This window comes from Mastacembelus armatus, chromosome 22 (genome assembly GCF_900324485.2).
Source record: "Mastacembelus armatus chromosome 22, fMasArm1.2, whole genome shotgun sequence".
Classification (NCBI taxonomy): domain Eukaryota; kingdom Metazoa; phylum Chordata; class Actinopteri; order Synbranchiformes; family Mastacembelidae; genus Mastacembelus; species Mastacembelus armatus.
This window is the reverse complement of record NC_046654.1, coordinates 21,147,382-21,175,140: the sequence shown is the minus strand read 5'-3', so window position 1 is coordinate 21,175,140 and position 27,759 is coordinate 21,147,382. Positions and strand designations below refer to the sequence as shown.

The 27,759-nt window shown below is 41.0% G+C and overlaps 1 protein-coding gene across 4 annotated transcripts in view; it reads right to left on the bottom strand.

Annotated features, from left to right (window-relative positions):
• Positions 1-27,759, bottom strand: part of dicer1 (dicer 1, ribonuclease type III) — a 66,432-nt gene that overhangs the window by 30,276 nt on the left and 8,397 nt on the right. For all 4 annotated transcript variants that reach the window (XM_026303471.2, XM_026303721.2, XM_026303554.2 and 1 more), the window contains 17 exons: positions 25,912-26,074; positions 25,688-25,818; positions 24,993-25,127; positions 24,743-24,903; positions 22,658-22,826; positions 22,077-22,549; positions 16,241-16,373; positions 9,397-9,639; positions 8,956-9,110; positions 8,715-8,847; positions 8,450-8,525; positions 8,199-8,338; positions 4,850-5,029; positions 4,525-4,738; positions 2,583-2,736; positions 2,232-2,414; positions 1,766-1,871 (listed from right to left, as the gene is read on the bottom strand). In XM_026303471.2, the coding sequence (XP_026159256.1) occupies positions 1,766-1,871; positions 2,232-2,414; positions 2,583-2,736; positions 4,525-4,738; positions 4,850-5,029; positions 8,199-8,338; positions 8,450-8,525; positions 8,715-8,847; positions 8,956-9,110; positions 9,397-9,639; positions 16,241-16,373; positions 22,077-22,549; positions 22,658-22,826; positions 24,743-24,903; positions 24,993-25,127; positions 25,688-25,818; positions 25,912-26,074 (2,949 nt within the window). The remainder of the gene's footprint in view (positions 1-1,765; positions 1,872-2,231; positions 2,415-2,582; positions 2,737-4,524; positions 4,739-4,849; positions 5,030-8,198; positions 8,339-8,449; positions 8,526-8,714; positions 8,848-8,955; positions 9,111-9,396; positions 9,640-16,240; positions 16,374-22,076; positions 22,550-22,657; positions 22,827-24,742; positions 24,904-24,992; positions 25,128-25,687; positions 25,819-25,911; positions 26,075-27,759) is intronic.

The following is a 27,759-nucleotide window of genomic DNA, read 5'->3' as shown; positions in this document are numbered from 1 at the left end:
TGACATTTTTCACAGTAAAAAGTAAATCCTTAGCCATGCATATTAAACAATGAATGACACTGTGTTAAGGCTGATATAACAAACCTCTAGTGGTGAATCTATACAAAGGATTTACAGACCTTTACAAAATTCTGTTGTCACTTTGTCATTATGTGGTACTGAGTGTAGATTAATGTGATAAAGAAAAAAATGTAAACAATTGTATCAGGCAATCATAAAATTTAAGCAAGTGATGGGGGTCTGAATACTTTCTGAATGCACTGTATATGTGTTTATATATATTCACATATAGCCCTAAACACATTTTAGCAGTGATTTAACAGGTGAAATGGTGATTTTGCTGTCTACAAACATACAAGTTACTAAAATATCTGATCCTCCAGTGACAAAAGTAATTCCTATCTTAATCTTAGAGTGTAGCCTCAAAAGGGATTTAACTCTGGACTCCTGTATGAAAGTGCAGTGTTATTCACCTCTGCCAAACCTTCCCTATTGTACCTGGGTGTTACTGTATGAAAAGGTAGAATGTCATTCAAAAAGTATGTTATATCAGAATATAATCAAACAATCAAATACATTCATTATAAACTGATTATGTTTTCAGTTCAGTAGTAAAGTATCAAGCTCTACAAATAATAATCACAATTTACAGTAATCCCTGACCACAGGGCTGGTCTGCAACAAAAACATTGCTGCAAACCTCAAGTTTGCCAAAGCGCACCTTGGCAATCCACAACACTAGTGGGAAAAATGTTTTGTAGACAGATTAAAAAAAAAGTTGAATTGTCTGGAAAGAATACTCGTGTTCCAGCCACAAAATGCTCAAAAAGAAAATGCGGTCACCTGTTTCTGCAGCTATAATATCCACTGGTAGTTTTTTCAACAATGACAATGTAAGGAAACAAAACCACAGATTATCTTATAATTTAGTAAAGCATCTGCATATTTTACCAACGTGTCACAATTTAAGAATTCATAGTCAAAAAGTCAAGTCAAGAAATAATAGCACTAAATACAAATTTTCCCTGGATTGTGAATTAAATTACAGTAACCCCCCAAAATTTGCGGGAGTTACGTTCCTAGAGCACCTGCGAATTGTGAAAAACTGCTAATTTTGCATGTGGTCAAAAAAAAATGCCTATAAATGTCTATTTTTATAGTTTAAACCCTAAATATGCTCCCAAAACACTTTAATTTCATTTCAAACTCAGCATTATTATTAATAAGTAAATTAGTGACCTAAATTAGTAAATTATATTGTTCCTAATTGAGCCTCAAAACAGATGAAAAATTATATATTACCACAAAAAAAAAAAAAAAAAAAAAAAACGGCATAAAAAATTGCATAGGATATTTGCACTTTCCGCAAAATTGCGGGGGTTTTCGCGAACAATTATTTATTAAAATCTGCGAGCGACTAAGGCCGCAAACTCTGAACCACGACTCTGTGGGGTACACTATATATTCAAACTAGGCAAACAGCCAAACACACATTAAGATTTATAAAAAGGCAACATTAAAAAACATTTTCACATTTTGAGATAATATTAACATGCGGTTATATGCTGTGTCTATATGCTGCGTTTATAGACCATCTATAAGGAATAAGCGCAGGATTAGAATAGGTAACCATCCACATCTTCACCTAAATATAAAAGGGGAATATTACTGCAATATGTTTATTTTAATGGTTTAGTTGCATGTGGAAAGTTAAACCAAGACAATGAACAGTATGTTGATGAAAAACACCGCTAATCTGTTTTACCTGTTTGTTCTGCAGACTCTCCCACTTGGCCTTCCTCTTCTCTGCACTGCTAAGTGGGAGAGCTTTGCCCTTCTGGTTCAGGTGTCGAGGGGTCAACAGGTTCAGTCTAAACACCAGAAAAGAGAGCTGCAACATTATAAAATTTTGTATTGGTGTACAGAACTGTTAAGTACTGTACTGTGTTAAGTACTGTTCATAAGATAGTGCTTTAAAAAGTGATTGTTTCTAATCTTTTACCCAGTGCACACTTCAGACTCCCAACACTGACTTAAGTGACATCTTTTTTTCGAATACCCCAGAAGACTTCACTTTGACATGAAAAATTTGTGGAGCTACATTTAAGTGTAAAACCTGTGCTTTTGCTTCAGGATCAATATAACAAAAAAAAAAAAAAAAATTAAGTTTTCAGAGTGGAATGTCGAATAGTTCATCACAGTGGTTTAGATTCATGATGCTGGGTACTGACCTGGAGGAGGTGTGGTCTACATCCAGGAGTGGCTGGTTCAGGTTTGACAGTTCCAGATTGTACTTGGTTTTGTAGTACTCAGCAAATGTTTCATATTCTGGAGAAGGAAACTTGCTAAGTGGCGTCAGGTCTGTGTACACATCAGCTACATAGAAGCGATGAGGCTGGTCAAAGTTACGATACCTGTCAAAAGAACAACGAAAGCCATTTTTAGGTCAAGCAAGTTTTTATATGTATTTATGTCACTTTGCTCTTTATACACCAGATACATCTGTTACACTGACAAACAGTAAGTGAAGAGTCACTTCTCAGTAAACAAAACTCTGACATTGTTATGTGGTGCAGTGGCACCTAGGAATGATGACAGCATCCTGGTAGTCCTCCAGCTTGAAGGTGAAGGGGTTCTGCTTGGTGTACTGAGTGGTAGGAATGCCAGTGCGGGCTTCAGACTTCTCAATGTCCTCCATGAACTTAAAGTCCATATCTAGTGTGTTGGAGTCTCCAACTGAACAAAGCAATGAGTCAGAATATAGAGAGAGAGATGAGAGGAAACAAATCAGTGACAAAGTGCAGCATATCTATATATAGATACAGTGGGTACGGAAAGTATTCAGACCCCTTTAAATTTTTCACTCTTTTTGTCATTGCAGTCATTTGCCAAAATCAAAAAAGTTCATTTTATTTCTCAATGTACACTCAGCACCCCATCTTGACAGAAAAAAACAGAAATGTAGAAATTTTTGCAAATTTATTAAAAAAGAAAAACTGAAATATCACATGGTCATAAATATTCAGACCCTGTGCTCAGTATTGAGTAGGAGCACCCTTTTGAGCTAGTAAAGCCATGAGTCTTATTGGGAATGATGTTTCACACCTGGATTTGGAGATCCTCTGCCATTCTTCCTTGCGGATCCTCTCCAGTTCTGTCAGGTTGGATGGTGAATGTTGGTGGACGCCATTTTCAGGTCTCTCCAGAGATGCTCAATTGGGTTTAGGTCAGGGCTCTGGCTGGGCCAGTCAAGAACGGTCACAGAGTAGTTTCGAAGCCACTCCTTTGTTATTTTAGCTGTGTGCTTAGGGTCATTGTCCTGTTGAAAGGTGAACCTTCGGCCCAGTCTGAGGTCCTGAGCACTCTGGAAGAGGTTTTCTTCCAGGATATCTCTGTACTTGGCCGCATTCATCTTTCCTTCAATTGCAACCAGTCGTCCTGTCCCTGCAGCTGAAAAACACCCCCACAACATGATGCTCCCACCACCATGTTTCACTGTAGGGATTGTATTGGGCAGGTGATGAGCAGTGCCTGGTTTTCTCCACACATACCGCTTACAATTAACGCCAAAAAGTTCAATATTGGTCTCATCAGACCAGCGAATCTTATTTCTCATAGTCTGGGAGTCCTTCATGTGTTTTTTGGCAAACTCTATGCAGGCTTTCATGTGTCTTGCACTGAGGAGAGGCTTCCGTTGGGCCACTCTGCCATAAAGCCCCGACTGGTGGAGGTTGACTTTGTGGAACTTTCTCCCATCTCCCTACTGCATCTCTGGAGCTCAGCCACAGTGATCTTTGGGTTCTTCTTTACCTCTCTCACCAAGGCTCTTCTCCCACAATTGCTCAGTTTGGCTGGACGGCCAGGTCTAGGAAGAGTTCTGGTCGTCCCAAACTTCTTCCATTTGAGGATTATGGAGGCCACTGTGCTCTTAGGAACCTTGAGTGCTGCAGAAATTCTTTTGTAACCTTGGCCAGATCTGTGCCTTGCCATCAATTCTCTCTCTGAGCTCCTTGGGCAGTTCCTTCAACCTCATGATTCTCATTTGCTCTGACATGCACTGTGAGCTGTAAGGTCTTATATAGACAGGTGTGTGCCTTTTCTAATCAAGTCCGATCAGTTTAATTAAACACAGCTGGACTCCAATGAAGGAGCAGAACCATCTCAAGGAGGATCAGAAGAAATGGACAGCATGTGAGTTAAATATGAGTGTCACTGCAAAGGGTCTGCATACTTATGACCATGTGATATTTCAGTTTTTCTTTTTTAATAAATTTGCAAAAATTTCTACATTTCTGTTTTTTTCTGTCAAGATGGGGTGCTGAGTGTACATTAATGAGAAATAAAATGAACCTTTTTGATTTTGGTAAATGGCTGCAATGACACAAACAGTGAAAAATTTAAAAGGGGTCTGAATACTTTCCGTACCCACTGTATACACATACACACATACACACACACACACACACACACACACACACACGAAAAAGCAATCCAACAAGCCTGACTATATGTATTTTTACTCACCAACATTCAGAGGTAGAATGCAGTAAGCCGAGTCAGCCAGCATGGGCTTGAACTCTAGTGCAGGTTTCTCCAGGCGGAGAATGTGTGAGAAGATGTACTGGTGCAGGCGGGTGATAAGGTTGAGCTGGTCAGTGGTGAGCATGAATCCAGACTTCTGCAGCTCAATAGAAATAGTCACCTCACCTGAACGAGTGTACACTGGAAAATGAGGGATCTGGAAAGATAGAAAGTCTCAAGTCAATAAATAAAAAAAATCATTATCCCCAAAAGTAAAACATAGTCAGTTTTCAGATAACAGAGGAACGTTTAAATCTAAACAACATACACGAGGTATGGGTTGGGCTGTCAGGATGCCGAAGCACCTGGTGGTGTCCTCCGGTGGGTAGAGCTTCCTTCTGCGAAAATTGAGTTCATCTGGGAGAGGAGTGGTCAGGACCATCCCAATCACATACAGGTAGTAAGTCTGGTCAGATACAGCATAACTGTCTCGCAGGCACTCTGGTATCTAGAGAGGACAGAAGGAGGGGAAGAAAATATTTATTCCAAGAGGATTCACTCTGTGACAGAAACCAAGGCAAAGCACAAATAATCAAACATCCTTAGACACTTAACATAAGCCTGAGATTTAGATTATACAGAATTACAGTGATGCAAATAATAAACATGTATGCAAATATAATCAAAGATATATCGCTCTGAGGCCAGTTCTTCATACATGGATTAACAGGTCAGCTGGATAATTTTGTTGATAATTTGCCATGATGGTCCTTCCAGCATGACCCAGCCTACTTTGACATAAAAGAGATACGAACTAAGAGTCATGACTGAGACGTCACCCAGATCAACAAGGTCTGTGTCAGATATTGGGGGACCCAAGACAATCTGGTGACAAGTGGACTATTGGAACAAGAGTGAGACATTCATTGATGAGAGCTAAGAATAAGGAACTGTTGGAATCAATGTTAATTTCGCTCACAAATGATTTGTCAGTTTTTGTCAACAACCTTCTTTGTTTAAATGAAAATGAGATGATAACTAAATAAAAACTAAACAAAATCTATTAACATTTTCGACAACAAATAAAAACAAGACGGAAATAAGGGCCAGAGACGAGACCCAATCAGAACTCATTTAGTCTATGAAAGGTAGGGACTATGCACGAAAAGGCGGCAAAAGTAGGAAGCATATCCAATTAGAGCTCATTTCTTCATGCACGGTGGAGATTAAACACACGTTTGATGTACCCCAGGAAGTCAGCACGCTCATACATGCTGTGTCAGCAAGACAAGATGTCCACACATGGAAGAAAGAAAATAGCGGACATATGGCGCATTTCACATTTAATGTGAAGAAAAATAAGATGCTTTGTAAATCTATCACAGGCAAAAACAACAAAATTGAAGCGACATTTGAAAAGGATGACAGGTCAGAGGAGGGATGTCATTATCATTCCCACATTCCATGATTGGGTATGAAGCCCCAAAATTAAGAAGAAGAAGACGACTACTTTATTAATCCCCAAGGGGATATTCAATAATAATAATTAAAAAATTAAAATTAATAACCTGCAAGATCATTTGACATGATATTAAACATCATGGCAAGAATGGGTATCTGGAAGATGTGAAGACAGCACTATGAACAATCTCTACAGCTACCATTTCTGAGAAAAATGGGGTGATACAGTTTGTATACCTGTATATGTTTGGCCTGACAAAATATACACAAGTTGACACACAATTTTAAAAGGGCTACTAAGACTAAGTTTCCACACCTGTGAATTGTCTGACTTTCGTACAGGGCCATCTGGGAAATTTCAGTTATACGTATGATTTAAAAAGGCACATATACTAAATGTGGTGATAAATGGATTAATCTGACCACTATCCTTTCTATAAAATAAAAGAAAAGATTTATGTAAGATCAGGGAAGTTTTTCAAAAATGGCCAATATTTTACAAATTTTTCTTGGGGTAAGCAAACCTATGAGCAGGACTGTACATACAACAGCAACAGTATTCCTTGAAATTTGTGGCTATGAGCGATGCCCAATTCTCCACGAAGGAAGAGGTTGGAAAAAAGATCACGGCAGCACAGAGAGAAGTTGGCCAGCTATCAGAATTGCAGTAAGGTGTGAAGAAAGTCCTACTTTTTTGAGATGCTAACAGGCAGGGTCTACATGGAACGCCACAACCAAGTTTCCAGCATAATGTACAGAAATATCTGTGCTGAATATGAGCTGGAAGTCCCAAGATCAAAATCTGGGGGTTGAGAACAACTACGCTAAAACCCTGTGGGACTTCCACATACAGACTGACAAACTGGTGATGGCTAACCAACCAGACACAGTAGTGGTGGACAAACAGCAGAAGAAAGTCGTAGTGGTAGATGTAGCAATTCCAAATGATAGCAATATCAGAAAGAAGGAACATAAGAAGCCTGAAAAATACCAAGGGTTGAAAGAAGAGCTAGAAAGGATGTTGAAGGTGAAGGCAACAGTGGTCCCCGTGGTAATCGGCACCCTCGGGGATGTGACCCCCAGGAACAACATCGGAGCTCTCATTTCAGAAGGGCAGTGCCAGGAACAGCTAAGATGCTGTGAAGAACCCTCAAACTTCCAGGCCTCTGGTAGAGAACCTTAGACTGAAGAAGACACACACCACCTGTAGTGTGTGTGTGTGTGTGTGTATATATACGTGTATGTGTATTTATGATTTGCTAAAAACCAATTATTAAAATAGTTGGCAACAATTTATTGATCTAGTGATGTAGATGTGACAGCGCACAGTGATACTGTTAGCGGAGACAAAAATGGCAGAGGCAGAGAATAGCGAAAGTCATGTAATGCACTTCTGCTTGTTATTATGTCTAGCCTACTTTCTTCATAGGCTAGCTTAGACCAGGGGTCACCAATCCTGGTCCTCGAGGCCTACTGTCCTACTTGTTTTCCAGATATCCCTGCCCCACATACTGCTGATTACCTTGATCAGGTGTGTTCACCCAATCAGATACTGGAAGAGCAGAGATAGTTGGAAAATCAGCAGGACAGTGGGCCTTGAGGACCAGAATTGGTGACCACTGACTATAGTTAGTATAATTACAAAATAATTATACACTGATGTACAGCAAGGCTGTTTTTGCTAAGAGATTTATATTCCGGTACTCACTTTTTTTTCCTTTTTTTTTTAAAAACACCTTTAAACCAAAACATGAAAATATAATAAACTATTTGAGAGGTAGAATTAACCCAATATTTCAGTTAATATGAATCAACATTTGAATAGAACATTTTACTAATTTATGTGGTAAAATTAACCCAGCATTGTAGTTAAATATGTCCTAGAACTGGGACTGAATATTTAACCCATCTTGCTGGATTACCGAAATAACAGAACTGAGTTGTTCTTAAACAAGCATTTTTTAGGGTGCAGTATTTGAGAATCTGTTGCATAAAACAAACCCTACCAAGACTTTCCCTTGAATATTGGTCTTGCTCTAATTTGTCAATTGTTTATTATTAATGTCTGTACTCTGAGCATCAAATGAGGGTCAGGTAATACTGTCTGTAATGTCAAAACATCAGCAGAATGACTTTCTAACATAGGCTCCAGCAAATCCTCGTGACCCTGGTTAGGAATAAGTAGGTATAGATAATCGATGGATGGACTTTCTTACAGCTTTAGGGTAGCACTGCCTCCTCTTGGTAGAACCAGGCCGGCCAGGGACGCTGGTCTCCTCCTCATCATGAAGGTCCAGCTCCTCCTCATACTTGACTGTCTCTTTCCCCACTGGCATCAGGTGGTCATCCAACTCACCTGGGAAGAAAAAGAACCAAAATTATTAAGGTAAAACTGTTTCAGGGATAAGATCTATAGAGGCTGATCGTATATGTTCCTAGTCATGCAAAATCTCTATTCAAGTTTTACCTATTTTGTGCAGTTTCTCACAGCATACTAGTGCAACTGCTTTCTCTGCCAGTCTGGCACAGTTCATACTAGGGCCCTGTAAAGACAGTGACACATCCATAACATGAATGACACTGAATAAGGGCTCAACTGTAGTGTGAAATGGACAAAATACACAATGTGAACAATGACAAAATTAATTAAACTTAAGGACATAACAGTAAACAGCAGGCCACACTTGTTTCTGTATGTGATTACCAAGATTCCTAAAATGAAGATGTCTCACCTTAATAGGAACTCGAAGAGGAGAGTTTATGGGTAAGTAGAGTGTAGACTGGAAGCGTCCATCTTGCGTCTCCAGAGTTTTGCATTTAGGTGCTAAGTGAGTAAATGGGTCACTGGGCAGCCGGGCACAATACCTGACCACCAGAGTTAAATGAAAAAATTAAATATGAAATAAATAAAAGACCAAATGCTATCATAAAATCTCTGATGTTCTTTTGGGAATTGCAGAAACATCATCATGCCTGTTTATGTGTCCAATAGCTGTGTTGATGGTGACCCGTGGACCTCCATCCTCAGATCGAAGCACGTAGGGTGGGAGGACATTGTCATCATCCAAAACTTGCTCCAGTTCAAACTCACTCACCTCCACTGACTTGGAACACTTGTTCCTTAAGATCTGCTCAAAAGTAATATATTACCATCACTGCCTCATACTGATTTTCTTTCCTTGATTGGACAGGAAAAATGCAAATATATGCAAATATACAGCTCCAGGAGCAGGGAAACCTGTAGAAGGTACAGAGAGAGACAGAGAGAGAGAGACAGAGAGAGCGAGAGAGCGAGAGAGCGCGAGAGCGCGAGAGCGCGAGAGAGCGCGAGAGCGCGAGAGCGCGAGAGCGAGAGAGCGAGAGAGCGAGAGAGCGAGAGAGAGAGAGAGAGAGAGAGAGGACAAACTACAGTACCTTCTCTATGGCCTTGTAGGTAGTGAGATCTTCCTCAAAAGCTTTGGTCCCCTCACTGTCTGCCAGCATGATATAGTTGGAAACAGGTGCACGAGCTCTTCCTTTCGACTGGACATAAGACCTGTATTCTGTGGGTAGGTCAAACCGCACTACCAGGTTACACTTTGGAATGTCCACACCCTCTTCCACAATGCTGGTGGCGATCAGCAAGTTTGTTTCGTGAGCCCGGAATTTGCGGAGAACCTGCAAGAGAAAGGTGGAGGTCTGTTGAGATAACACTTATAGGACTGCTGATGGAGGTGTGTTTCTTCTTTGAAAAAAAAAAAAAAAAAAAAAAAAAAAAAAAAAAAAATCAATAAAAGATCTCTCACAAAAATATACAGACACTGACATGCAGGGAACAATTATATTTACTAGATCACTAGGCCATTTAAAGCAGCAAAGAGTTATTTTGTTAAATAGAATTATTGTAAATTAGTTGCAAAAAAAAAAGCTTATGTTAAGCAGTGTTAATTTCGTTGACGAAATATTTTCATCATAATATAATTTTCATCAACGACACGTTTTTACTGACGAAAACGAGACAATAACTAAATAAAAATTAAGTGATGATGACGAAAACTATAATTAAAGTATATTGACATTTTCGTTAACTAATAAAAACGAGACGAAAAGGTGAGAGACATTTTTGGAAAAGATCCAATCAGAATTAATCTTGTAAGACGTGTAAGGTGCACATGCACATTTGAAAAGTTACTGATCCACCCGGCGACGCAGGATGCGCGAGTACACAACATCATCGTGCATACATCGGGTGTCTGTGTGACTTAAACTATAATGAAATGGCAACAGCTGGGAGAAAACACAGAAGATATATGGGTCAGTTTCACGTTTGATGCAATGGCATTACTGCTAAACACAGTTTTTCTTTTAAATATTTTGGAGTTGCTCTTTTGCTTTAAAGAATGAAGAATGTCATATGCAAGTTATAAACGATGCATATCTAATTTTTGGTCTTTTATGAAAAGCCCATATTCCATATGTTTAATGAAACATGAATGAAATGTTTTTATTTAATTTTAAGTTATTTTATATATTACAATAGTTTAACAAAATTACACCCAATATATTTTAGTCGACTAAATCTACAGTAGACTTAGTCGACTAAAATCTTATGCTATTTAGTCAACTAAAACTAGACTAAAACTAAAACAAAGCAGATGACTAAAATATGACTAAAACTAAAATTGCATTTTAGTCAAAAGACTGACTAAAACTAAACTAAAATCTGCTGTCAAAATTAACACTGATGTTAAGCAAAACAAGGAGGAGGTGGGAGGGATCACTTTAACAGGCAGTTCACGTTGCGTCTTTTGCACGTTCAAGTATGTTATTTTAATAAAAACAAAACGGTAAAGCCCTGTCAGAATAGAGTGACGTAGTCATGAAGTTCCCATCTTTCCAAGCACATCTCAAAAAAAATGGCCACTTCTCAGCATGCAGCAAGCACCCTGCAGGTCATATGAAAACAGCCAACCAATCAGTTTCACCAGGCTCCCCACCTTTCCTTCATGCTTGCAGGAGGAGGTGCATACAGTGTTTTTTGGGGGTTTTTTTTGTCTAGAAATAACTCTAGTAGCAGAGCTACTGCAGGGATTTTTGCTGCTGGAAATGTATTTAAATTCTGTAATTTCCTCAGTGTTATGCAGCACATGTGGTCTCTTAGCAATGGCAGAAACCTTGGGAAAGAGAGCTCTGGAGTGCTTTGGAAGGAAGGAAAAAGAGCCATGGCTGGTGTTTTTCACAATGTCATCAAATGAAAATGGGATAGGACAAGGGGTGAAACCTGAGATACGATTACAAGTAGGTTCTGTGTTTTTTCTTTCAGAACAGACTCAATCATCTAGCACTTCTGTCAGCAAAAATATGTTGTCTTAGTAGTAGTGATTATGAATTGATCATTCATCAGTTTGCTGGATGAAAGGACGGGCAGCTTTAAGCAGCTAATGTTATCAAAATAAAATACCATCAGTTTCAGATCTTTGCCTTATTGGCATTAACATTGTGTCATTCATTCCTTAATATGTATGGCTAAGGATTTGATTTGTCCAAGAGTTGATCATTGATTGTTTTTCTTTTCCTGCCTGTGTACCTACTTCTGCTACCATGGAATACCTCCCAATGACAATGCAAAGTTCAGCTTTTCTTTGCTGTCCCTAGCACCGCCCTCTTCTGAACTGAGAGCTGTAATGTTGTTCCTGGGATCCGTTGGAGCCACTCTCCCAGTTTGGGGGTCACAGCCCCAGGGGTGCTGATTACCATGGGGACCACTGTTGCCTTCACCTTCCAAATCTTATCTAACTGTTCTTTCAACCCCTGGTATTTTTCAAGCTTCTCGTGTTCCTTCTTTCTGATGTTGCCATCACTTGGGATTGCTACACCTACCACTATAGCTTTCTTCTGTGGTTTGTCCACCACTATGTCCGGTTGGTTAGCCATCACCTGTTTGTCAGTCTGTATCTGGAAGTCCCACAGGATCTTAGCTCGGTCATTCATCACCACCTTTGGAGGTCTGTTCCATTTTGACCTTGGGACCTGCAGCCCATACTTGGCACAGACGTTCCTGTACACTATGCCAGCCACTTGGTTATGGCGTTCCATGTATGCCCTGCCTGCTAGCATCTTACAATCTGCTGTTATGTGCTGTATTGTCTCAGGGGCATCTTTGCACAGCCTGCATCTGGGGTCCTACTTGGTGTGGTAGACCCCAGCCTCTAATCGATCTTGTGCTCAGGGCCTGTTCTTGTGCTGCCACGATTAGTGCCTCTGTGCTATCTTTCAGTTCAGTTTTTCCCACCCACTGGTAGGACTTTTCGATATCAGCCACTTCTTCTATCTGTCGGTGGTTTGTCCTGCCATGGTGGTTCTTGCTCCTCTTCCTCTGCATCGGGCTTCTGTTGCCTGAGATATTCACTAAGTATTCCATCGCTCGGGGCCATCTTCCTGATGTACTCATGGATCTTGGTTGTTTCATCTTAGATGGTGGCTCTGACACGCACTAGTCCTCGGTCTCCTTCCTTCCTCTTGGTGTACAGTCTCAGAATGCTGGATTTGCGGTGAAACTATCCATGCATTGTGAGGAGCTTCCTTGTCTTGACATCAGTGGCTTCTATGTCTTCTTTTGGCCAGCTTATTATGCTAGCTGGGTATCTGATGACCACCGGGGCGTAGGTGTTGATGGCTTGGACCTTGTTCTTCCCAAATAGCTGACTTCTTAGGATTTGTCTTACTCTATGTAGGTATTTGGCTGTGGCAGCTTTCCTTGTGGCTTCTTCTTGGTTCCCATTTGCCAGTGTGATTCCAAGGTACTTGTAGTTTTCCTCAACATCCGCTATGCTGCCTTCTGGAAGTTCAACTCCTTCAGTCCTGACAACCTTCCCTCTCTTCGTTATTCGACCACACTTGTCTAGTCCAACTGACATTTCACTGTCGTTGCTATATATCCTGGTGGTGTGGATCAGTGAGTCGATGTCTCGCTCACTCCTGGCGTACAGCTTGATGTCATCCATGTACAGGAGGTGGCTGATGGTAGCTCCATTTCGTAGTCGGTATCCGAAGCCAGTCTTAGTGATGACCTGGTTGAGGGGGTTCAGGCCTATGCAGAGCAGCAGCGGGGACAGAGCATTTCCTTAGATGCCGCACTTGATGGAGACTCGTGCAATCAGCTTAGGGTTGTTTTCTACAGTCCCACTGAGTTCCTTATCAAGGTTCTTAGAGTCCTATTGATGTCTACCTCAGCCCATGCACAGAAAATTAAAGATACTGGGGTGCACCTTTTTATGTCCCAAGACCTGCACCTTCATTGTGTTGTTGACAATCCAGGCTTATGTTAGCCCAACTCACAGATATGCAACTAATGTAGCAGTACAGGAACTTTATATTTATGTTGACATAGTGGAAATTTTTATTTTTCTCCTGAGCTGTCATGTTTAATTTATTGAAGTTGGTACATTGTTGCAAAAGTTGCAAAACTGTAAGCTGTGAGTGAGTGTGAGCACTTGGCATTGTTAGGCCCTGAACATATTCAGCCCTATCAAAGTTTCACACCAAGTTTAACGTAGGTTAACACAGGCTGATCTTGGAGAGAAGCAGAACTAATTACAGCATCACAGGGAAGGGTAGTAATTTAGCAACTGACATGAAAGCAGGAGGAAGGCAAATTTACTGACTCCATAGTCATAAAAGCATGTAAAGTTTCAGTGGGAACACCTAGTCTACTCTTCTTGGATATTTAAAGAAGAAACATGAATATAAGAAAACCAGCACTTTAAATTGTGTAGGAAACAAATTTGATGGCCAAAGGTTGAAACTTTTTCAGCAACTTCTGGTTGCAATGCATATCAGTGGGACAATTTTCTGCCAAATACAAGTTGCCCCCAATGTTATACACAATGCTCTATCCTACTAGTGAAACAATTTGCCTCCCATTGCAAATTATTGTGTGGCCATGGAAGAATGGGCAAACAATTACTTCTCATACAAATACAGTTGTGCTCATAAGTTTTACATACCCTGGCAGAATTTATGATTTCTTGGCCATTTTTCAGAGAATATAAATTATAACACAAAAACTTTTCTTTCACTCATGGTTAGTGGTTGGCTGAAGCCATTTATTACCAGTCAACTGTGTTTACTGTTTAAAATCATAATGACAACAGAAAATACCCAAATGACTCTGATCAAAAGTTTCCATACCCCAGTTCTTAATACCGTGTATTGCCCCCTTTAACATCAATGACAGCTTGAAGTCTTTTGTGGTACTTGTGGATGAGGCTCTTTATCTTCTCAGACGGTAAAGCTGCTCATTCTTCTTGGCAAAAGGCCTCCAGTTCTTGTAAATTCTTGAGCTGCCTTGCATGAACAGAGATCTGCCCAGAGTGGCTCAATAATACTGAGGTCAGGAGACTGAGATGGCCACTCCAGAGCCTTCACTTTATTCTGCTGTAGCCAATGACAGGTCGACTGGGCCTTATGTTTTGGATCATTGTCATGTTGGAATGTCCAAGTATGCCCCATGAGCAGCTTCTGGACTGATGAGTGCAAATTTTCCTCCAGTATTTTTTGATAACATACTGCATTCATTTTGCCATCAATTTTGACCAAATTTCCTGTGCAGCTCATACCTCCCTAAAACATCAGCGATCCACGTCCATGTTTCACAGTAGGAATGGTGTACCTTTCATCATAGGCCTTCTTGACTCCTCTCCAAATGTAGCATTTATGGTTGTGGCCAAAATGTTCAATTTTGGTCTCATCACTCCACATGACTTTGTGCCAGAAGGTTTGAGACTTGTCTCTGTGCTGTTTAGCATATTGTAAGCGAGATACTTTGTGGCATTTGCGTAGTAATGGCTTTCTTTTGGTAACTTGACCATGCAGCCCGTCTTTCTTCAAGTGCCTCTTTGAAACATGTTTCTTTGCATCCCGAACAATTTTCCTGGCAGTTGAGGCTGAAATTTTAGTCGGTCTACCTGACCGTGGCTTGGTTTCAACAGAACCCCTCATTTTCCACTTCTTTATTAGAGTTTGAACACTACTGACTATCTTTTTATATCCCTTTCATGTTTTATAAAGTTCAACTACCTCTTCCCGCAAATCCTTTGACAATTTGTTTGCTTTCCCCATGACTCAGAATCCAGGAACATCAGTGCGGCACTGGATGAAAGATGCAAGGGTCTTTCAGGAGTCCAGAAACTCATTGACCTTTCTCTATCACGCATGTACGCACGCACGCACATTACAAGCAAAGAGATCACAGGTGAGGATGGTTACCTATCAGGCCAAAATCACCAGGGTATGTAAACTTTTGATCAGTCATTTGGGTAGTTTCTATTGTCATTATGATTTAAAAAGAGTAAACACAGTTGATTAACAATAAACGGCTTGTGTTATCACTCATATTCTCTGAAACACAGCCAAGAAATCATAAATTCTGTCAGGGTATGTAAACTTATGAGCACAACTGTAAATATTAAAAACATTAAGCACCTTAAAGAGAGGGAAGCTAATTGCTCAGGTGAAGTACAATATGTTATCTTGATATTTACATTTACATAAATAACCAGATGGAGACTAAATGGACAGTCTGAGGTGAACTGAAAGAAATTTATAAAAGACAAGGTAAACCTGTTTTAGATAATTAGCACTTGAGTGTGTGTGTCTGTGTAATAGCGGTTTTTATGAAATTTTATATAAGTAGGTCCCCAGCCAACAGCTGCCTATCTCCAACCAAAGAAAGCATAAGCCCAATGCAATCATGACTTAGCTTTAGTTGAAAACATCTCAGAGTGAGTCCAGTAGGGGATATTGGACATCTTTTTTGTTGTTTTCTGGAGCGCTAAATTCTACATTTTAGTTCATTAACAAAAGACCTGAACACAACTGACTAATCTTCTGTGCACTAGCTGAGGCCTAAGGCACTTTTCATGTTATAGTGAATTTGAATGGAAGAACACTGACATGCACTTTATTTCATGATCATGACAAATTTTGAGTCATGCATGTTGAATATTGCAATATATAGAATTATATATCATAATACAACATATCGTATCGTACTGCATTGTATCGAGGTACATATATCAAGACCCATGTATCAAGGTACATATTGTATCATGGCATCCTTAACAATACCCAGGCCTACTAAGAGGGTGAAAAGTTAGCGTTAGCTGCCCTTAGGGATAAACTGTTAACCTATTGCTTACAAGCTCAAACAGCAAAATTTAGAAGACATTAAAGTAACACAAACAATAATGCAAATGTCATTTTTACATGATCTGCATACCTCCTCTTGTTTCCTGAACTCTACTTCCATCTGCTTGTTGCGGGGCTGGTTTTTGCCAATGCTGTGACCAGTGATAAAGTTGCTGCTGATGTAAGCCAATTCTGGGTCCTGCTTCCCTGCCTCTTTGATAAGACTGAAGAAGAAACACAAACTCTGAATGACAGCACAATGTGGATATTATACAGTCTGACTCAGCTACAGCAGAACATCTCTGGGGAAAAAAAAGTTATTCCCAAACCATTCTGCTTGAGAAATATTTAACATGAAATGTTCTGCATGTACATGGGCTTCAAAAAGCATTCAGACCTTCACTTTTTGCACTATGTACCATGTTGCAGATATAATTTTACAATGATAAAGCCAAAATTTGACAATTAATTAATACTTAATTATATATAATGGCAAGTGAAAATAGATTACATCCAGTATCAATAATGCATTGTTATGCATAGGTGACGCAGTGGTTAGCACTGTGGCTCACAGCAAGAATGTTCTCAGTACGAACACCATTTACCCCCAAGGTCTTTCTGTTAACCCTTTTCGACCAACACAAACTATGTGCTAGTTCACAGGTGGTGCTAGAGCTAGTTCAAAGCTGGTTCAGCTTGCAAACCTAAGATTTTTTTTTTTTTTTTACAGGATAGAGACAACAGAACCATGTAATTATATCACTGTATAAATCCCAGAGAAACAAGCTCCACTACATCCGCTTCTTTAAAGCAGTTTTGTTAGAATAGTCTTAAATAGCATTGTGTTTCTCCAGAGTGATACCCACAACCATGTGACGCACAGGCTGGCTGAGCAGTGAGCACTGTAGGTGAACAAGCTAACGTTAATGTTGCCACAGGACAGGAGACTAATCTCCTGGCACTTCTCAAAAGAACTACACTTCTCATAACAAAAGGTAAGAAAAGATAAGATAAACCTGATTCATCCCCAAAGGGAAATTCAGGTAGTCTTGTAGTTAATTAGTCAGTCAGTAGTCAGTCATCATCTGCCATTGGCTAAGGTGTTGTAGCTCAGTCCTGCAGCTCAGTGAGGTGAGTTGTCAACTGCAGCTGCTTCTCTGCTCCATCATGATGTTGTGAAGGGGATGGTTATGTTTTTATGTCATGTTGCAGATCCCACCGGAGACAATAAGACAAGCAACATTATAATAAAAAAAAAAAAAAACGTGTAGCAATGCAACCTACTCTTTTTTTCCTGCTGTCTCTCCCCTTTCTCTGCACATCACACAGAACACAAAAACACTCCAGAATCACAGACCAGCTATTTAGTACTCATTTTCTTCTAGAAAACAAATCATTTGGATCTGGAGTCAGTTCTTGCTGATCAGGATAGTCTTCCACCCAGCTCCCGATGTAAGCAGTTCTTACTTCTAGAAAGTTAGCATGAGTGTTTCTAGCTCAAAGCCAGTTATTTGGCCCTCAAAACGCAAAGACCTGGTTAAAAATGGGCACTAGCACCAAACCAGCCCTGGAACTGCCTCCATGGAAAAGAAGTACAGTATGCGTGGAGTAGGCATGTTCTACACATATCTATCTTCTTCTTTTCCTTTCGGCTGCTCCTTTCAGGGGTCGACACAGCGAATCATCCGCCTCCATTCAACCCTATTCTCTGTATCCTCCTCACCCACATCAACTATCCTCATGTCCTCCTTCACTACATCCAAGAACCTCCTCTTTGGTCTTCCTCTAGGCCTCCTTCCTGGCAGCTCTAACCTCTAAACCATACAGCATTGCTGGTCTCACTACTGTCTTGTACACCTTTCCTTTCATTCTTGCCGACACACTTTTGTCACACATCACACCTGACACTTTCCTCCACCGTTCCAACCTGCTTGCACGTCTCTTCACTTCTTTTCCACACTCTCCATTGCTCTGGACTGTTGACCCTAGGTACTTAAAATCCTCCACCTTCTTCACCTCTACTCCCTGTAACGTCGTTCTACCGTTCTACTTGAGTCCCTCTCATTTACACACATGTACTCTGTTTAACTGCAGCTAACCTTCATTCCTCTCCTTTCCAGAGCAAACCTCCACCTCTCTAGATTCTGCTCTCACTACAGATGACAATGTCATCTGCAACATCATGGTCCACGGAGATTCCTGTCTAACCTCATCTGTCAGCCTGTCCATCACCACAGCAAACAAGAAGGGGCTCAAAGCCGATCCTTGTTGCAGTCCCACCTCCACCTTGAACTCCTCTGTCACACCTACAGCACGCCTCACCACTGTCTTACAGCTCTCATACATGTCCTGCACCACTCGAACATATTTCTCTGCCACTCGAGACTTCCTCACACAAAACCACAGCTCCTCTCTCGGCACCGTCATACGCTTTTTCCAAATCTACAAAGACACAATGCAGCTCCTTCTGGCCTTCTCTGTATTTCTCGATTAGCATTCTCAAAGCAAATATTGCATCTGTGGTACTCTATCTTGGCATAAAACCATACTGCTGCTCATAAATGCTCACTTCTGACCTCAGCCTAGCCTCCACTATTCTTTCCCATAACTTCATTGTGTGACTCATCAGCTTTATTCCTCTGTAGTTTCCACAACTCTGCACGTCTCCCTTGTTCTTAAAGATGGGCACCAGTACACTTCTCCTCCATTCCTCAGGCATCCTCTCACTCTCCAAGATCTTGTTAAATAGCCCAGTCAAAAACTCTATTGCCACCTCTCCTAAACACTTCCATACCTCCACAGGTATGTCGTCAGGACCAACTGCCTTTCCACTCTTCATCCTCTTCAACGCCTTCTTCACTTCATCCTTTGCTACTTCCTGCTCCACAACAGTCACCTCTTCTACTCTGTGCTCTCTAACGTTTTCGTCATTCATCAACTCTTCAAAGTATGCCTTCCATCTTTCCATCACACTTGTGGCACCTGTCAACACATTTCCATCCGTCTTTGATTACCCTAACCTGCTGCACATCCTTTCCATCTCTGTCTCTCTGCCTCACCAACCTGTACACATCCACCTCTCCCTCCTTAGTGTCCAACCTATCATACAAATCCTCATATGCCCTTTGTTTGGCCTTTGCCACCTCTACCTTCACCTTATGCTACATCTCCCTACTCCTGTCTGTTCTCTTCTGTCCTCTCAGTGTCCCACTTTTTCTTAACTAACCTTTTCCTCTTAACACACTCCTGAACCTCCTCATTCCATCACCAAGTCTCTTTATCTGCTTCCCTCTTTCCAGATGACACACCAAGTACCCTCCCACCTGTCTCCAAGATCACTTTAGCTGTCCAGTCATATGGAAGAACCTCCGAACCTCCCAGAGTCTGTTTCAGCTCCTCCCTGAAAGCCATACAACACTCTTCCTTTTTCAACTTCCACCACTTGGTCGTCTGCTCTGCCCTTGTCCTCTGCATCTTCCTCACCACCAGAGTCATCCTACACACCATCATCCTATGCTGTCTGGCTTCGCTCTCCCCAGCCACTAGTTTGCAGTCACTGATTTCTTTCAGGTTGAAACATCTGCACAAGATTTAATCAACCTGTGTGCTCCTGCCTCCACTCTTATATGTCAGTTGTCATATGTGAAACAGTGTTGGCCCCCTTCCTGATTTCTTTTTTTTTTTTTGCATGTTTGTCACACTTTAGTAAACACGTTATGCAGTTTTTAAATTAAGGTTTTTATTAAGGGAAAACAAAATCCAAAACTACATGGCCCTGTGTGAAAAAGTGTTGGACCCCCAAACCTAATAACTGGTTGGGCCAATCTTAGCAGCAACAACTGCAATAAAGCGTTTGCGAAAACTTGCAATGAGTCTGTTACAGCGCTGTAGAGGAATTTTGGCCCACTCATCTTTGCAGAATTGTTGCAATTCAGCCACACTGGAGGGTTTTCGAGCATGAACCGCCTTTTTAAGGTCATGCCACAGCATCTCAATCGGATTCAGGTCAGGACTTTGACTAGGCCACTCCAAAGTCTTCATTTTGTTTTTCTTCAGCCATTCAGAGGTGGACTTGCTGGTGTGTTTTGGATAATTGTCCTGCTGCAGAACCCAAGTTCGCTTCAGCTTGAAGTCACAAACAGATGGTCGGACATTCTCTTTCAGGATTTTTTGGGAGACAACAGAATTCATGGTTCCATTTATCACAGCAAGTCTTCCAGGTCCTGAAGCAGCAAAACGGCCCCAGACATCACACTACCACCACCATATTTTACTGTTGGAATGATCTTTTTCTGAAATGTGGCGTTACCTTTACGCCAGACGTAATGGGGGACACACCTTCCAAAAACGTTTGTCTCGTCAGTCCACAGAGCATTTTCCCAAAAGTCTTGGGGATCATCAAGATGTTTTCTGGCAAAACTGAGACAAGTCTTTATGTTCTTTTTGCTCAGCAGCGGTTTTCGTCTTGGAACTGCCATGCAGACCATTTTTGCCCAGTCTCTTTCTTATGGTGGAGTCATGAACAGTGACTTAACTGAGGCAAGTGAGGCCTGCAGTTCTTTGGATGTTGTTGTGGGGTCTTTTGTGACCTCTTGGATGAGTCGTCGCTACGCTCTTGGGGTAATTTTGGTCGGATGGCCACTCCTGGGAAGGTTCTCCACTGTTCCATGTTTTCACTATTTGTAGATAATGGCTCTCACTGTGGTTCGCCGCATTCCCAAAGCTTTAGAAATGGCTTTATAATCTTTTGCAGACTGATACATCACAATTACTTTCTTTCTCATTTTTTTTAGTTTCTTTGGATCTCGGCATGATGTCTAGCTTTTGAGGATCTTTTGGTCTACTTCACTTTGTCAGGCAGGTCCTATTTAAGTGATTTCTTGATTGTGAACCAGTGTGGCAGTAATCAGGCCTGGGTGTGGCTAGAGGAATTGAACTGTGTGATAAACCACAGTTTTAAGTCCTGACCTGAATCCGAATGAGATGCTGTGGCATGACCTTAAAAAAGGCGGTTCATGCTCGAAAACCCCCCAATGTGGCTGAATTACAACAATGCTGCAAAGATGAGTGGGCCAAAATTCCCCCACAACGCTGTAACAGACTCATTACAAGTTATCGCAAACGCTTGATTGCAGTTGTTGCTGCTAAGGGTGGACCAACCAGTTACTAGGTTTAGGGGGCAAACACTTTCACACAGGGCCATGTAGTTTTGGATTTTGTTTTCCCTTAATAAAAACCTTCATTTAAAAAACTGCAAGATGTGTTTACTTGTGTTATCTTTGACTAATATTTAAATTTGTTTGATGATCTGAAACAAAGTGTGACAAACATGCCAAAAAATAAATCAGGAAGGGGGCCAACACCTTTTCACACCACTGGATAGGAATTTGACACCTTGGTACAGCTAATGAATGAAGTGCATTTTCAAGTAAAGTCTGCAGTGTGAGCCAGACCACTTTTGTAAAAATAGAAGTGCTCTGTCACCAGGGAGTATAATCCTGCCTGTTGTGAGGATAAACAGCTGCAGCACCACCATTGCAAATCACTGATCAGAACGTTGCCGTTTGCAAAACATTCTGTAGTCAAAAAACACAAAGCACTAAGAACAGATGAAAGTATTCAACCTTCGCAGGCTCTATTTTTGTAGTAGAAATTGCTTTGTATCACTATTACAGCAGGAGAAATAAATGATAGATGGATACGTTAATATAATACATTTGAAAAGTATGCTACTAGTTACAATATTATGGTATTATATACAAATGTATTTGGGAAATTGTGGTAATTTATTAAACATTCTTTACCAATCATACAAAGATAGAATGTTCTGCCATAAAACTGGGTTAAAGCCATGGTGAAATCATTGGCTAAAATTAAGTACTGCTCTCACTACCGAGAAAAAGCAATGAATACATAGCCATACATACCGATTGAGGACAACTGCTGTGTAACGCCTCTCCACAAAGATTATCCCACACAAGATGTTGGTGAAAGGTGAGGGAAAGTTTGCTTCAGGCCTCTCTTTGGCCTCCACCTCCTCATCTTCATCTTCATCTTCGGAATCACTCCAGGAAACATAGTTGTCCTGGTTACGGTTGTTGTACCATTCCACACTCTCAAACTGCTGTCGTTCAAAGGGCTTGTACTCATGGAGGATCTCAAGCAGCCGGAGGACCTTGGGAGTGACAAACTTGAGGTCCAGTGAGGCAGGGGAGAAGTGCTCCTCACAGAGGGCATGTACTTTGCGCAGAATAGTGTCGGTGAAGAGCAGGAACTTGCGGCTGAGCTCCTCCTGCTCATGTTTGATGTACTTCTGGAGCTCACGCACCATAATGCCCGCTGCCTTATCTGCACACCAAGGGCCCAGTACCTGCAGCACAGCTTGGCAGTCACTCAGGACCTGACAGGACACCAACAGTGTGAACTGCAGTTTGAAACTGCAACATTTAAAACTTGACTAAACAGGACTAAATATGTCTACATATATTTTGCTGGGTATTCCTCCAACCTGTTTGGAGATAAATGTGGGATCACGGTCCTCTCTGGCAACAGCTATGTTGCAGTCATTCAGAAAGTGAAGAGCTTCATCTAACTCTGCCTGCAGGCGGCAGGACAGGCCAATCTTATCCACATAAGGGCCGCAGTCCAGCACCACTTCTCTTGGCTGAGAGGCGTATCTAAAACGTGTGGACGTACAAGTTAAACTTCAAGATACAGCTGCATATTTAACAACATACACAGCAGCTTTCTGGTGATTTATGCACCACTGACACAGCGAAAAATGTGTTACTCCAAAATAACTCTCGTGATAAATCTGGATAATGTAAGAACTGCTTAATCCAATTAGTAAACTGAGGACAAATAAATCCCCAGGATGTGATGGCTTTCCAAACGAGTGGTATAAGAGATTTGGTTTTGATAACTTATTAGATCTATACAGGCCTAGGGTATGAGATCTAACTTATCTGACAAGTTGAAATTACATAGAGGCACTTGCTATGGCGGCAGCCTCTGCCCAACCTTCTTCGCAATATTCATTGATCGTGTGGCGCAAGCTATTAGAGAAAAGCAAGAACTAAATGGAATTATTATAGATAAAAAGAAACACAAAATAGGACTTTAGATTATGTTACTGTTTATCTTCTAAATCCATATGTAACATGTCCCACTCCCAAAGTCATGACAACACTAAACATATTTGCATAGATATCAGGCTATAAACTGTATATTACCAAAACCCAGATGGTTCCCATAAATTACACTCCCAATGAGAAAATGAAACAGAAGTATAAATTGATGCAGGACACATAAATGCAGTAGAGTTTTGAGTTTACACCAAATCTACACACAAACTATGATAGAACAGACCACCGGTTTCAAGATATGACAAAATGGTCAAAACAAGGATTGGATTTTAACTCAAGAATACAGGTAATTAAGATGAACATATTGCCAAGGCAGTTACACATCTTTTTATCACTAGCATTTTAAAGCAACACTATGTACTTCAATGTATGGTCAATGTATTATTATTACATATTCTACCGCTGCTGCAGCTTGAGCAGCTCACATCGGCTCCAACAGCACTATGCAACTTTTGTGATCGGGAAGGATCACTCAGCCCCCTTATCTGCTGCCAGTGGAGGAGTATGACCTGTTTTATGGCATACAGTCAGTGTTTTTCTCATAGCCTGGGTGGAGGTTAGCCAACAGCTAACTATAAGACCAAATGATCTAACACGGAATTCTCAAAACCAACCCCATGGCAGAGCCAGTGAAGAAACAAAAGAAGATTTTGTTGGAGGAAGAGAAGAATACAAAGAGAGAGTGATCAGATACAAGCCTGAACATGAATGAATATCGGACCGGCTTACACTGGATTCACCTGCTCCGTCAGTTTAATCAACACATTCACATGTAATGCGCTGCCCACGGGGGAGATTACACAGCAACAGTATTTACGACACTGGTAACAGACAACTGCGCTTCTCAACCAGATGGGGTAAAGCATGAGCATAAATTACATACTGTTGCTTTAAATCCCAGAATCCTGCTGTTAAAAGGAGATACTGATATACTGACATATTTCATCCTTGGTGCTCCCCAGAATTGCATCAAACTAGACAGCCATATGTACACACACTATTGGAAAAATATTAAAAGCTTTCTAGTGTTCAAACAAGAATTCAAACTAGAAAACTGATTAGATATTTCCCCAGATAAGGCACTTCTATGACAAGGACATACTCTCATTATTTTCAGTTTGTCAGAGAAAAGGACAAGAACATAATCTATGAGGGACATGGAGGGAATTCAGAGAACGCTAGATCAGAAGCATCAATGAAACAAGACAAAGCACCCAAGCATTTTCACTTCGTTAGAGACTTTTACTTTAAGTAAGGAGAGGCAGAAAGCAGTGACGGTGATGATCAATCTTGTAGCAGCTCATTATTTTGGAATTGAGAAAAAAAAGTATCTGCTCTGTTAAATGTAAGAATACCAATTGCCAATTACTTTTGTCAGTTTCAGCTTCTTTCAGACAAATTTGCAAATTTTCGTTTTTGAAAACACCTTGTCTATTGGCTTATAGTACCTGTCCAGGACCACAAGGTCAGTGGCAGTTTCAGCATTGCTCTTAAGGATTTTCTCCAGATTCTGGATCTTCTGTTCCAGCTCTGATGGATCACACTTTCCATTGAGAATGGAGGCTGTGAGACCCAGGATACGAGGACTGCACGGACAGTCTTCAAACAACTACAAAGAGAGAAGAGGGCCAATTCACTCACAGTTCCCTTTTTCAGTCCTGCAAAAACATACATTTTCCCTTGACACCACAATCTCACCTTCATTATCTCACAGTAGGGGTGGTCTGTGATAGCCAGGTGACAATCATCAAAAACCACCAAGTTGAGTTTAGACAAGGGTAAGATTTTATTCCTCAGAACATGCAAGAATATGTGGCAAGTCATGACAAGCACCTGTAAGAGAAATTCGAGAATGGCAGAAGGGAAGAGAGTATTAATGTCAAAACTTGCCATAGTGTGATTCCGTCCGGTACACTCCACTGCTGTGCTTCCTTTAACCTTTACTGTCATTATTGACTGGGATGGGTTAACTTCAGAACCATACAGTACCACAGTTTGCTACTGCAGTCTCTTGTGATGGTCCGCCTCTCTACACTGCATTAATATTTCATATGAACTAGAATTACAATGGAGAGTAATTCAGGGTGGGGGGTTAGGTAGATGAAGCGGATGGAAGACCAGATCAACATTTCAGCCTTTGACTGGAAATATCCTTCTGTATCAGCTGCATTTTTTTACTTTATTACATGCACTTGGAAGTCTTCAAGTAATTACTTGACAAGATGACTGTAAATATACACATATAAGTTACTTTGCTGCATAAGTCGCACTACTGGCCACAGAAGTAAAAAAGTGTGACTTGCAGTCCAGAAAATACAGTACTTATAAATCCAAGTACACTGTACATTGCACAGGAGCACAGAATGAAAACTTGACCAGCAATTAAAGTGTACCTGATTCTCGATTATCTCTCGACTCCACTGTTGGTCAGTCCATGCTGAAGTCACGTCTAAATCTGTGTACTCTCCCACATGGAGCTCAGAGTGAGTTCTCACCGCAGCTGCTTGCAGAACTACAGACGAAGCTGGACAGTGTAGAAAAAAAGACTTTATAGTAAAGTGACAGAATAAAGCACATGGACAAATCAAAAAACAATAGCATTGTATATTGCTAGTACCTGTGTTCACCAGAAAGACAGTCCTCTTCGCAGTATCTTGGTAATGTCCGCGGATTTGGTGGGAGAGCTCTTTTGTTAGAAGTACTGCAATAAATGTCTTCCCTGAGCCAGTATTCAAGCAGACAATAGTATTATGTTCAAGAGCTGCTTCAAGAAGTTCTACCTGTGGAGGAACATTTTCATTTGTGTTAGCTAAGGTAAATAGATGATAAAAAAAGGCCTCTTTACTAGAGACCTTTACCTGCCAAAATATACATACATACTAAGACACACATATAGCTACATGATTTGGAAAGGCTCACACCTCTCTATAGAAGGTCTCACAGCTTGTTGAGGCACAGAGCTGGGGAAGGCTGCCAAAGATTTCTGCTGAACTGAAGGTTCCCAGGAGCACAGTGGCCTCCAAAATACTTAATGGAAAAAGTTTGCCACAACCAGGTCTCTTCTAAGAGCTGCTCACCCAGCCAAACTGAGCAATTGTGGGAGAAGGGCCTTAGTAAGAGAGGTGACCGAGAAAATTATGGTCACTCTGATTGAGCTCCAGAGATCCTAGGTGGAGATCGAACATAGTTCCAGAAGGACAACCATCACTGCAGCCCTTCGCCAATCTGGGCTTTATGGCAGTGACTAGATAGAAGCCTCTCCTCAGCGCAAAACTCATGAAAGCTGCCTGGAGTTTGTAAAAATGCACCTGAAGGACTCTCAGACTGTTGGCCTCAATTTAAACGTTATGTCTGGAGGAATAGAGGTACCTCTCATCAGCTGTCCAATACCATCCCAACAGTGAAGCATGGTGGTAGCATCATGCTGTGGGGGCGTTTTTCAGCAGCAGGAACTGGGAGACTGGTTAGGGCTGAGAGAAAGCTGAATGGAGCAAAGTACAGAGATATCCTCAATGAAAACCTGTTCCCCAGCGCTCAGCGCCTCAGATTGGGCCGAGGCTTCACCTTCCAACATGACAGTGACCCTAAGTACACAGCCAAGACAACACAGGAGTAGTTTAGGGACAACTCTGTGAATGTCCTAGAGTGGCCCAACCAGAGCCCTGACTCTAACCCTGTCAAACATCAAGAGAGAGTTCAAAAATGGTTGCGCACTGACGGTCCCCATCCAATCTGACTGAAACAGAGGATTTACAAAGAAGAACGGCAGAAAATCTCCCACTCCAGGTGTTCAAAGCTTGTTGCATCATACCAAAAAAGACTTGAGACTGTAATTGCTGCCATAGGTGCTTCTAATAAGTACTGAGTAAAGGGTCTGAATACTAATGTAAATGTGTTATTTCAGGTTTTCCTTTTTAATACATTTACAAACATTCCTAAAATTCTGTTTTCACTGTCGTAACTTAAACATTTATAGTATCAGGCTACAACATAAAATTGAAAAAAGCGAAGGGGATCTGAATACTGGGTGGCTTAGTCGTTAGCACTGTTGACTCACACACTCAGAAGTTAAGCGTAATTGATTGGCAACAGCATGAAAAGGACGGCATCAGTTTAGGAGTGAGGGACGACCGCTAATTATTAACACCGGTAGCAACACCATTCAGTTCCCGTACCTGCGCCTGTACTTCAACAGTCCTGCTGTCTCTGTGCCATGGGAGCAAGACATGATCGCAGCTAGGAACCAGGAGACATTAAACCTAAACTTGTGCTTGCAATTGTTTGATTCATCTCAAATGTAATGAATTCTGTACATCACCTATGCTTAATATGAGGAATTAATTCCATGCCTTCCATGTTAACTTAAAGTCCCGTGAATGTTTCAGTCCAAGGCTCCTCCATGTTAAACAGTAGGTACAGTGATCTTTTCTTTGTATGCTTCATTTTTGCATCTGTGAACATAAAG